A 13,326-nucleotide genomic window follows, 5' to 3' on the forward strand; every position below is an offset into this window, starting at 1 on the left:
TAAGTACTTGTAACTTAATTTCCTTACTCAAACATTTCAAGTATTGCAAGAGAGGATGACTCAGGGAATTATTTTACTAAGTCTCTCATCTCTAATTCTTTACAGGTTGAACCTCTCTAGTGCAGCACCCTCAGGACCTGACAGGATCCGAACCAGAGAATTATACAGACCACAGGAGGTCATTATTGTCTAGCAGCATTACCAATGCTTCCACTGCTTACTGGGCTGTTAGAAGACACGCAGGGGTAAATTAGAGCTAAATAACAGTACACAACACAGAGCCATGACTGGTGGCTGTAAACAAACTCTATGGGACTGCAGGAAACTTGGCCACACCAATTGTAAGTGGACATCTGGCTAACTAAAATCATTCCAGACGACAGATGTTTCTGGATCAGAGCGTTCTGGACTAGAGGCGCTCAACCTGTACTTCAAAGCCTGTTTTAAAGTTGAACATAAAAACATAAGAATGGCCATACTGGGTCAGACCAAAGGTCCATCTAGTCCAGTATCCTGTCTGCTGACAGTGGCCAGTACCAGGTGCCCCAGAGAGGGTGGACTGAAGACAATGATCAAGCAATTTGTCTCCTGCCATCCTTCTCCAGCCTTTGACAAACAGAGGCCAGGGGCACCATTCCTTACCTCCTGGCTAACAGCCTTTTATGGACCTAACCTCCATGAATTTATCTAGCTCTTTTTTAGTCCTAGCCTTCACAGCCTCCTCTGGAAAGGAGTTCCACAGGTTGAATGTGCACTGTGTGAAGAATTTTCTTTTATTAGTTTTAAACCTGCTACACAATAAGCTCATTTGGTGTCCTCTAGTTCTTATATTATGGGAACAAATAAATAACTTTTTTTATTCACCCTCTCCACACCACTCATGATTTTATATACCTCTATCATATCCTCCCACAGTCTCCTCTTTTCTAAACTGAAGAGTCCCTGTCTCTTTAGCCTCTCTTCATATGGGACCCGTTCCAAAACCCCAATCATTTTAGTTGCTCTTTTCTGAACCTTTGGATTCAATCAAAATTAGCTACTAACTTTGTGAACGATGACAAAGCTTGCTTTTTTTCTCTTAAATGAACAGATTTGAAAAATATTGCAAAGATTAAAAAAAAAACATTAACACTCAAATCTATAGTAAGAAATATGAACAGAAATGTGTGTTACTATAAAAATGTAATTTCATATTTATACACATTTACATTCTACATGGAAAGATCTAAAATTTTACAGCAAGGCATTTTTTTTAAGAAAGTTAATCATTTTAAAGATTTACTATATTAATTTTAATGTTTAGTTTAAAATTATATTAAATTGTAGAATATGTATTTTTTTAAACGGTGTGCACTGATCAATCAAATATAAATGACAGAAATAAGTGAAAAGAGTATACTTCTCTAAACAGCATCGCAAATTACTACTCTAAGGAGGATTTTCATTAGTTGGGTCAATACTCCACCATACTTTGGAGAAAACAAACTTTTATTAAACTGCTGTCTTATGACTATTTCCCAGCATGCCTTCACTTAAGCAGATTTTATCTTGGAGATTAACCAACAGGATGCCTATCAATATTAAAGTCACCAAATTATTGTGTCTTTACTTTAAATAGCTTCATTTAAGTATGTGAGCATTTGTGTTTACATTTTTAAACTAAGTCAGATTATGTTAGCGAGGTGTTCTAGTACCACTGAGTATATCTTATATAAAATTGAATAAACATGATCAAAGCTAAATTTAAGAAAGTCTATACAATATTTTGGATGCTCTGTTTTAGTAGGAAAGAACATGTGATGATGCCTTCCACTTTGTGGGTATGATAGAAAGTATTTTACATTGCTTTCTAATTTAAGAAATGGCCAGGTTTATGGTGTACACATTGATTCTTAAAATATCTGAATTTTTTGGTATTTGTGATTATTACTTACTTTTATGTTTCCAGAAGGACCTTGAAGTGTTGTGGAAAGTGATTTTCAAGCACTATAGTATTTATTTCTACCATTGTCGAAATAACACCACATTAGGGGTAAAAGACAATTGTTTCAGAGTGCACTACAACATTACACATACTAGAAAGTGAATATTTTGTCCAACTACTGCAGGACATTTAGGTTGGTAAAAGATAGTTAGAAAAACATGAATTTAATAAGCAGAACAAACACTAATCTGGTGAAGAGTGGCATGGTCTTTTTAAAGAGCACATTGTCAGGAATTTTTATTTTACATCTCTTGTGGAAAAAAAGCACTTTAAACTGTGATTTTTATTTTGCTCCAAGTGGCATGCAGTCTTTATAGCAATAAGTCCAGGCAGCTATGCTACCTGTACTAGCATTATATAACATATGGTCATCTGAAGAAGTGGGCTGTGCCCACGAAAGCTCATAATACCATCTACATATTTTGTTAGTCTTTAAAGTGCTATCAGACTATTTGTTGTTTTTTAAGTTTATACATGCATTAGTAACTCTTAATATAACTTGGCTATATGGGAAGAATACTTTCAAAAGTACTTGTCTCATTTGAAAATGTGACTGTGACTTAGTCTTAAGTGCCAAATCATGTGTGAAAGTGGAACTTAAGGGCTTTTGAAAATTTTACTTTAAATTAAAGATAATATGAAAAAAACAGCAAAATAATTAAGAGGGCATCAAGTTAAATTAATTACTGTAGTGTTTGCAAATGAAGTAGTCAGTATGAAAAGTCTTGTTTTCATTGTGAATTCAGTAAGTGAAAGTTATATTGGAGAGTTTGGCAAGAACAAAGAGACTAACACTCCCTATCTTTTTTAAATGGAATGAAATATTAATTTCCCAAACCTGAACACAAAGCCTCAGTGCAAGAGCAGTCATATGTCTGTAAAAAAGATCATTATATCTGCAAAATCTTACTGCTCCTAAAACTAGGTGGCATTACTGCTCCTAAAACTGGAATGTTGCTAAGACTAGCATACGGTCAGCAGGAAGGTAGAGGGAGGGAAGGAAATGACGGGTCAATCCGATTATCAAAAACAGTTTACAGCAACTGAGACACTATGTGCCTTACTCTAGATACTATAGTCAACATTTTATACAAAATTCTTAGCACTGATCAATTTAAAAATAAGAACTTCCTAAGATTTATAATGGAGGGAAAAATTAAAGCATGTATTCTGTAAATGACAGAAAGGTACAGGTACATTTTCCCCTTTAAGCTTTTATTCTCTGGCATGGAGCTGGAATTCCCATCTATCACATGAGATGCAAGGCAGAGGATTTATTCAGGGATAAATATCAAGTAACATTTTTCACAACAGTAAAGGATTAAATTGCAACGGCCTTATCAAACGTCAATTTCAATATTCAGTTTTGTCACCTACCTTTACATTTCTCATATTTTAAAAGGGTGAGAACAGGAAATGAAGAATCATAGAATAGTAGGACTGGAAGGGACCTCAAGAGGTCATCGAGTCCAGCCCCCCCGCCCTCAAGGCAGGACCAAGCTCCGTCTACACCATCCCTGACAGATGTCTATCTAACCTGTTCTTAAATATCTCCAGAGAGGGAGATTCCACCACCTCCCTTGGCAATTTATTCCAATATTTGACCACCCTGACAGTTAGGAATTTTTTCCTAATGTCCAATCTAAACCTCCCCTGCTGTACTTTAAGCCCATTACTCCTTGTCCTGTCCTCAGAAACCAAGAGGAACAAATTTTCTCCTTCCTCCTTGTGACACCCTTTTAGATATTTGAAAACCGCTATCATGTCCCCCCTTAATCTTCTTTTTTCCAAACTAAACAAGCCCAGTTCATGAAGCCTGGATTCATAGGTCATGTTCTCTAAACCTTTAATCATTCTTGTCGCTCTTCTCTGTACCCTTTCCAATTTCTCCACATCTTTCTTGAAATGTGGCGCCCAGAACTGGACACAGTACTCCAGCTGAGGCCTAACTAGTGCAGAGTAGAGCGGCAGAATGACTTCACGAGTTTTGCTTACAACACACCTGTTGATACAACCTAGAATCATATTTGCTTTTTTTGCAACAGCATCACACTGTTGACTCATATTCAACTTGTGGTCCACTATGACCCCTAGATCCCTTTCTGCCATGCTCCTTCCTAGACAGTCGCTTCCCATCTTGTATATATGGAACTGATTGTTCCTTCCTAAGTGGAGCACTTTGCATTTCTCTTTATTAAACCTCATCCTGTTTACCTCTGACCATTTCTCTAACTTGCTAAGGTCATTTTGAATTATGTCCCTATCCTCCAAAGAAGTTGCAACCCCACCCAGTTTGGTATCATCTGCAAACTTAATAAGCGTACTCTCTATCCCAATATCTATGTCATTGATGAAGATATTGAACAGTACGGGTCCCAAAACAGACCCTTGGGGAACTCCACTTGTTATCCCTTTCCAGCAGGAATTAGCACCGTTAACAACAACTCTCTGACTATGGTTATCCAGCCAATTATGCACCCACTTTATCGTGGCCCTATCTAAGTTGTATTTGCCTAGTTTATCAATAAGAATATCATGCGAGACCGTATCAAATGCCTTACTAAAGTCTAGGTATATGACATCCACTGCTTCTCCCTTATCCACAAGGCTCGTTATCCTATCAAAGAAAGCTATCAGATTAGTGTGGCATGACTTGTTCTTCACAAACCCATGCTGGCTATTCCCTATCACTTTATTACCTTCCAAGTGTTTGCATATGATTTCCTTAATTACCTGCTCCATTATCTTCCCTGGGACAGACGTTAAACTGACCGGTCTGTAGTTTCCTGGGTTGTTCTTATTCCCCTTTTTATAGATGGGCACAATATTTGCCCTTTTCCAGTCTTCTGGAATCTCCCCTGTCTGCCATGATTTTTCAAAGATCATAGCTAAAGGCTCAGATACCTCCTCTATCAGCTCCTTGAGTATCCTGGGATGCATTTCATCAGGACCTGGTGACTTGCTGACATCTAACTTTCCTAAGTGATTTTTAACTTGTTCTTTGTGTATCCTATCTTCTAAACTTACCCTCTCTCTGCTTGTATTCACTACGTTAGGCACACCGCCAGACTTCTCGGTGAAGACCGAAACAAAGAAGTCATTGAGCATCTCCGCCATTTCCAAGTTTCCTGTTACTGCTTCTCCCTCCTCACTAAGCAGTGGGCCTACCCTGTCCTTGGTCTTCCTCTTGCTTTTAATGTATTTATAAAAGGTCTTCTTGTTTCCCTTTATGCCTGTAGCTAGTTTGATCTCATTTTGTGCCTTTGCCTTTCTAATCTTGCCCCTGCATTCCCGTGTTGCTTGCCTATATTCATCCTTTGTTAGTTGTCCTAGTTTCCATTTTTTATATGACTCCTTTTTTATTTTGAGATCGTGCAAGATCTCCTTGTTAAGCCAAGCTGGTCTTTTGCCATATTTTCTATCTTTCCTACACAGCGGAATTGTTTGCTTTTGGGCCCTTAACAACGTCCCTTTGAAATACTTCCAACTCTCCTCAGTTGTTTTTCCCTTCAGTCTTGCTTCCCATGGGTCCTTACCTACAAGTTCTCTGAGCTTATCAAAATCTGCCTTCCTGAAATCCATTACCTCAATTGTGCTGGTCTCCCGCTGTGTTAGTTTCCCAACATATGTCTGGATAGTTGAAGTCCCCCATCACCACCAAATCTTGGGCTTTGGATAGTTTTGTTAATTGTTTAAAAAAGGCCTCATCCACCTCTTCCACCTGGCTAGGTGGCCTGTAGTAGACTCCTAGCATGATATCACCCTCGTTTTTTACCCCTTTTAGCTTAACCCAGAGACTCTCTACACAGCTATCTCCTACGTTCATCTTTACTGTTTTCAAAGATATGCTGTTAATCAGCTGATACATTTCAGCACCAAAGTTGGCTGCATTTCAGTAACAAAGTTAAACTAAAAATATGTAGGAATTCCTGTAAGTGCACTTCAGTAACTTGTTAGCTACGGACACCATTCATAGTCAAAGACAGTTTACTTACGTTGTAACTGTGCAGCTCTTAGTTGTTTCTTTAACCTCTCTACTTCATTCTTTAAAAATCTGATATGTCGCATCATATTTTCTGGGGAATCTATCTCCATTGATATGTCTCGGGGGGATGGTGGAGCAGAAACTGGTTGGTCTAACTTCTCCTGCAAAATTCTATATTAAAAATAGTGTTAATTATATTTCTGAAAGATAGAAGCATATCCTGGGAAGTAGTGATGTCCATTGATGCAATTATGTTTCAATAGTATGTTTAAGTATTATTAATGAAGGTCAAGTTTATTTTGTCAAAAGCCACCTGTTAAGTCTTTCTAAATTCAACTATCAATGTGCTTCTAACAGTAAATGCACACTGTCTGGAAAATGAACAGCTTTTGTACACCTCCATGAAATAACTTAATAAAAACCTCAGCTATACCACTGTATGCTCAAATTTCAAGAAATGTTTCATTTGTATAACTGTCAAAACAGGGAGAGTTAAAGGGGAAACTGAATTTATAAAGACAGAAACAAAATACATACAGCCTTATTCCATTATATTTTATATAGTACACATTTAACTACGTGCGTTTATTAAACCCTTCCAAGTTCTCTTAGGCAACTTCCCAGCAAATGCATATTCAACTCCTATGGCACATTTATATTTGTGCTATTTGTTAAATAACTTCTCACTCCTCAAAGATAGAGGTCAGAGTAGAGCAACATTCATAAAATGTACATTAACACTCTTTCCCTGCACTGTTGAACCATGCACTGTTATTCACCGTGTAGCTGAATAAAAGTAAACTAAGCACAGCTTCCAAACTAGATGTCTCATTTAGTATCTCCATGTAGAAAAGTATTTCAAATTACAGGAAGACTATTTAAATACCTGGAATCTATCTTATTTATTAGGGTTTCAGGCACAATATGCTTTTCATATAAGGTGAGCTCTGCAATAGAATGATGTGCTACATAAAGGTTCTTGAAGTCAAGGAACAGAGGAATCTGCCAGCATGAAAATATGAAATTGTTCTCTATTAGAAACATAATGGGCAAAATTAAACAGGAAACTGCAGCTGAAGATTAACGTAAGTATAAAACAGTGCAAGACCTAACTAGGGGCCCATTCTTCATAGAGCTTTTTACACTGGTATGAGAGATGTCGTTCTTTAGAGCAGGGATCGCAACCTTATTCTTTCTGAGCCCACTCCATGTTGTTTAAAAAAAAATCATGTGACAAAATTGTTTTTCTGCATATAAAAGCCAGGGCCCACGTTGAGGAAGTAGCAAACAGGGCAACTGCTTGAGGCCCTACCAGAGTCGTCCCCCCCCCCAATAAAACTATATTGTTCAAGCTTTGGCTTCAGCCTTGGGGTGTAGGCGCTTATGGCCCAGGACTGTGGCTTTCTACCCCAAGTCACAGCAAGTCTAACAGTGGCCCTTCTTGGAGCCCCCTCCTTCAAAAACCTGCTCACTGCCTCCCTCTCCCCTCACTGGTTCCAGATTCATGGTTGAAAACCACTGCTTTAGAGCACTAATTTATTTCCCATGAAGAGGGTTAACATTCAAGAACCAACTAGGAAGACACATGTAAACTACTTTTAAAGGTGACCTACACATTGTGCTTATTCATTATTACTTGTATTGCAGAACTTCGCAGAGGCCCAATCAGGAATCAAAGGCCTCAATGAGATGGGATGCTGTATAGCTGTGTAACAGAAGAGTCCTTGTCCCAAAAAACTTATAAACTTATGTCCTTTTTTAAACTTCTGTGATACAGTACGAGTGTGTGTGTGTAAGATTTTTTTTTTTTTTTTTTTTTTTAAAAGATTTCTTTTTTTAGCAATGAAAATATCAGGTATGTCAAACCTGAGTGCCCCTTGTTTTCCTGAAGAACCTCTGGGAGGTCTCAAGGATAGTACTGGAAGCTGTAAAACTCTCACAGCAGGGAAAAGTTGTATAACATTTATTTAAGGTAGCCTTTGTTTAAAGGTTTTGTCACTGAAATTAAAAAAGCTGTTAAAGACAAAGTTTAAAAAATGATAAAATTCCTCCCAAATTGCTCGGTTCTCACTTCATTCTTGAGATGTCTCAATTTATTAGTCCTTAAGTTAGTATTTTGTCCTACAAGCAACCTGAACTTCTCATGCAAGAAACAAGCAGAAAAGAAAAAGCAACTTGCAGTTTCAAGGTATCTTTATACAGCAAAACTCCAATTGTCTGGTATCCAGTGGTCCGGCACTCCTGATAGTCCGACACCAACTGAAACCTGAAAATGCTCCGGCCAGCCGGACAATTGGAGCTGCTGAGAGTCCCTCTGGAAAGGGCTGGGAAAGGGAAGGGACCCGCACTGCGACCAGATGGGAGGTAGGCGGGGAACGGCGTGGCAAGAGGCAAACCCTCCACCATTTTGCAGGAAGGCGGGGGAGGCCCCCCGCCGCCACCAAGAGTTTCCGGGAGGGTAGCGGGCTCCCCACCCCCCAGACTGCAGTAGTTATTGCCGAGCTGGGGGGTGAGGGGCAGCGCTGCGGGACCAACCCAGCAGCACCCCAGCTGCTCTGCTCTGCAGCTTCCCCAAGTGCGCTGCTGCTGAGTCTGGTGGGTGGGGAGCCCGCTACCCTCCTGGAAACTCTCGGCGGTGGCGCGGGGCCTCCCCCGCCTTCCTGCAAAATGGTGGAAGGTTTGCCCCTGACCACGCCGTTCCCCGCCCACCCCCCAGACAGAGTGCGGGTCCAGCAAACCCATCACAGCCCCCCACCGGAGTACCTCCTGGTACTCCGGCATATCTGATAATCCAGCACCACCTACGTCCCAAAGGTGCCGGATTATCGGAAGTCTACCGTACATGGTAAAGCAGCAAAGAAAGGGTACAAGACTAATTTTTTTTTTTTTTTTTTTTTTGCAGGGCACCTTTTAAAATAGCTTTAAAAATCACCCTGTCAGCAAACAGGAAGAGAACAAGTTCCTCCCTTATTTCACAGTTCCCTTATTTCTTGTACTACATCTTTTCAAGCAAATTTAAGCAGCCAAGTACACGATATACTGTATCGTGCAAACACCTAACTTTTGAAATGTTATAACTTCTATGCCTTTGACAGATCAAACATGTCTCTTGTGAATGAAAAAAGTAATATTAAATGGTGTATCTAATACTAAACATGTCAAGACAAACCGTTTCTCTGCTTCAAGTTTATCCATCCTCTTCCAGAGACGATTTACTAGTGCTTCTTGTTCTTGTTCCAATGTATTTTCAAGGTCAATCTTCTCTCGTCTTAGCTGAGGAAGAAAATTGATAAAAAATATAGCAATTGATTTTGCTGTGTAATATTTGTATTTTGCAAAGTTTAATATTCACCCTATTGCTAAAGTTTGAGAGAGAGGAACTATAAAGTAATTAAATCAAAGAGCAGAACAATGGTTAAAGTAAATGGAGGGCAGAGAGCCACATCAATAAAGATACCTTAAACTGCCTTTGGTGTGCATTACCTTTTCTTCCTACATGGATCAGCCCTACACAAGATCTCTCATTCCTAGGTTTGGATTGGTTTGTCTTTCTCCATACCCAATCACAGAGATGCAATGTAGCCAGCAAGTGAAAGGATAGGGCCTAGCAAACACACTGCTCGTTGCATGTGTCACAGTAAGTTTACTTGACAACGTATTCACATGTTTACACATTTGCTATATACATAATTATTCTTATGGACAATTTGAAAAAAATGTCAAGGGGAGAATTAAACAATAAAAATTTACACTATAGAGTCTTAAATCTGCTTGACATGCAGGGCAAGTGGTGTGCATAAATGCAGATAAATACAGCGAGAAATGAAGAAAAGTGATTTCTGTATTTTTAGATAAACTTACACAGAACCAAATTCTAATGCCAGTAGAAACAAGATTTCACAGAGTTCTTAGTTATGCCAATGATACCAAAAAGACAGTTTAATTATTTCCCTCACCCATTTAACTCTTTATAATAACTAATAACCATTATTCAGTCAAGTATGAGCTACCAGAAACTGGGAAAAATCCTGCATGTCAAAATATGCCAAAAGATGCTGGACAGTAGTCACTTCTTGGTGAGAATGCACTGCACGTTCAACAGACATAGTTGTAACTGTAAAGCAGTGGTCCCCAACCTTTAGAGGCTGCCGGGCGCCAGAGGGAGTGGCCGTTCGCCTGCCTTGCGCCCGGGGCCAGCGCCCCCCCATGTGCCGCGTGCCTGGGGCCAGCGCGTTCCCCCCCCCCCCAAGCACCGCGTGACCAGGGCCAGCGCTTCCCCCTCCCCAAGCGCCACGCGACCAGGGCCGGCGCTCCCCCTCTCCAAGCGCCGCGCAGCCAGAGTGCAGGCGGCAGCGCTCCCGGGGCCGGCGCTTACCGTGCGCCATGCGCCTGGGGCCGGCTCCGGTACCATGCAGCGCCACATGCCCGGGGCCAGGCCAGCCCTGAGCACTTGGCGGGCGCACACAAATGCCCCCGCGGGCGCCATGGCGCCCGCGGGCACTGTGTTGGGGACCACTGCTGTAAAGACATCAAAATTCAGTAGCTCTGAAGAGAAAAGCACCAATAATGAAATGTACTTAGGCTAAATGAGTTTAATACTTCACTCTTCTATACCCTTTCCATCCATAGATCTCAAATCAACAAAATACTAACACCACACTTGATGGGGAAATGTCCACATTTTATAAATGGGAAAACTGGCTATGAGCAAATAATACATCCAAAAATCAAGTCCAGAAGTAGGATGTTGTAGTGAACACTCAAGGCATTAGAATGTGGATCGTGACTCTAGTAGAATATGGAGGGATAGGTAAAGTGTTAGTACACTGCTTTGTAGCCAACTCGTCTCACCAGTGCTTGGAAAAATACAGGATATTTTGAGAATTCACACTCCCTTGCCTGAACACTACTGCCATATGCATCTTTACTCCACCATTTAGATCCATGGTGTCCAACACATTAGCCACTAGCCACATGTGGCTATTTGGTGTGTTGAGTGTGGCTAGTTCAGTGGTTGGACACTAAAGATTTAGATGAACACCCGATGATGCGGGTAACTACAGATATATATATATATATATATATATATATATATATTTCTATGTGATGGTGTAATACAGTGGTCTCTGCATGATTGAATCACATAATTCAGATTAACCTGATCGCATCTGAACTCTTCTGTTAATTGCTTGTAAATTCCAGGTACACTATTGATCAAGCACAACTCAAAAGAGCTTACACGAGAAAAACAAAGTCATATACATTTTCTTCATATACATGTCCATCAACAATTGCCAACAAACTTAGATTCCATCAGACTCTAAAAATAAATGAGCCTTGTATTACCCACTGAAGATCAACAGATTAAGGCTCTGATGGACCCCCAAGTGGAGTTCACTCCAGAAGCAAAGGTCCTCTCCTCACCCATGGAAGTCCCTCTGTCACTACTGCATCTGAAGCAGCACCAAGTGTTTAAACTTAGTATGGAAAACAATTATCTCCTTTCAGATTTTAAATGCTGTAGGCTTAAATGATGTAGGTTGAAAAATGTTGCCAATGCAAGGGCACTTAAGGACCTGAAGAACCACTTTGAGTAAAGTAGCATAATATTGCAATTCAGTTTGTCTGCACTTTAGTTCTAAGAGATCACCACCACCACCACGTGGCAGCTAAGAGAGTTACTCCAGTCTAACATTTGTTCCCAGATTGTGATTGTCATGATTTGGCCAAGTACTACATCTGCCTAATTTTCTATTTCTCAGCTCCTTCAATCAATTCACATTTAAGTATCAATCAGAAAACCAGACAAAAACTTGCATATGTAGTATCTGAGACAAAGTGCAAAACAAATTAGGTGGCATAGAATCACGGATAATGTAATTTAAATCAATGTTTAAATTTTAAAAAATGTTTTCAATTCTTTACTTTCACCCAATTTTATAATTTCAGTTCCTGAAGTGGATATATGATACTTTGTTCCTTTAGTTTCCCATTAACAGTAAAAAAGCTATCTTCTATGTAAAATCTGGAATTCTACTAGTCTCATTTAAAATATTCTTCTATGCCGAAAAACTCAACTCCAAGGCCCAATATTATGAGAGCACCTCAAGTTCATACAACATGGATTAGCAAATAGCCTGTTGCAAAAAAATTGCAACGAGCTCCCCTTCCAGTGCTCCCTCTAACTTCCCCCATCCTGAGCAGAATGAATTTTCTTATATACGTCAATGCGGAGGTGATATGCAAAACATCATCTTCATCTTAAACTCCGCAAGGGAGGTTCAGGCTGGACATTAGGAAAAACTTCCTAACTGTCAAGGTGGTTAAACACTGGAATAAATAGCCCTGGGAGGTTGTAGAATCCCCATCACTGGAGATATTTAAGAGCAGGTTGGATAGACATCTGTCAGGAATGCTCTAGATGGTACTGGGTCCTGCCATGGGGGCAGAGGACTGGATTTGATGACCTCTCGAGGTCCCCTCCAGTTCTAGGTCTCTCAAGGTCTCTTCAAGTTCCAGAATCTAGTTCTATGATTCATATCGGTGCACATAACAAAAGTCACATGGCGGGAGTGGGGCCAATGGGTTATGTGTGTGGAAGGGAGCTCAAGGCTGCGCAGAGAGTTGGGGTGGAGGAGTGTGAGAACTCTGGCCTGGGATGCAGGCTCTGGGATGAAGGGCTCAGGGCTAATACAGAGGTTTGGGCCGCAAGGGCTCTGGCTGGGGGGGTAGGCTCAAGGGTGGAGCTGGAGTTGAGGGGGTAGGAACATAGAAGAGAGGCTCCAGATTTGGGAGGGGCTCAGGGGATGGTGTGCAGGAGAGGGTACAGACTCTGGACTGGGGGGTGGGCTTTGAGGTGCGGCCCTGGATAAAGAATTTGGGGTGCAGGAGGGTGCTCGTGGTTGGGGGCAGTGCTTCGTCAGCTACCCAGCTGATTAACAGAGCACCCACAACTGACAGCATGTGTTTCTACTGATGGTGCACATCTGCACAAATGCCTTGGTGCACATAAAATTTATTCAGCACATGTGTGGAAAAAATTAGCGGGAACACTGCTGGCCAGGCAGGACTCAAGGTGGTGTAGAGGGCTGGAATTCAGGCTTACCCTGGTGGCTCCCTGCTGGAGTTGGAGAAGAGGGGTCCCTTTCCCCAGCCACAGGTGGCCCCTGGCTGTCCCCGGCAGCTTGGAGCTGGGGATGGATTGAAGGGTCTTCTTCTCAGGCCCGGCAGCTTCAGGGTTTGGAAAAAGTTTTCTCCCTGCTGCAGCCCTATGCAGGCTTAATAGCCCCTGAATGGGAGCTTACTGGGAAACTGAGACTATGCAGCTTCCAATATACTCAATTTTCATAAATCAAGA

General features: G+C 40.9%; 1 protein-coding gene across 4 annotated transcripts in view; it reads right to left on the reverse strand.

Annotated features, from left to right (window-relative positions):
• Positions 1–13,326, reverse strand: part of CCDC6 (coiled-coil domain containing 6) — a 92,794-nt gene that overhangs the window by 14,167 nt on the left and 65,301 nt on the right. For all 4 annotated transcript variants that reach the window (XM_075934861.2, XM_075934862.2, XM_075934863.2 and 1 more), the window contains exons 4-5: positions 9,139–9,242; positions 5,980–6,140 (exon numbers count right to left, since the gene is read on the reverse strand). In XM_075934861.2, coding sequence (XP_075790976.1) covers positions 5,980–6,140; positions 9,139–9,242 — 265 coding nt within the window. The remainder of the gene's footprint in view (positions 1–5,979; positions 6,141–9,138; positions 9,243–13,326) is intronic.

The sequence above is a fragment of the Pelodiscus sinensis genome, chromosome 8 (assembly GCF_052426305.1).
Source record: "Pelodiscus sinensis isolate ZL-2025 chromosome 8, ASM5242630v1, whole genome shotgun sequence".
NCBI lineage: Eukaryota > Metazoa > Chordata > Testudines > Trionychidae > Pelodiscus > Pelodiscus sinensis.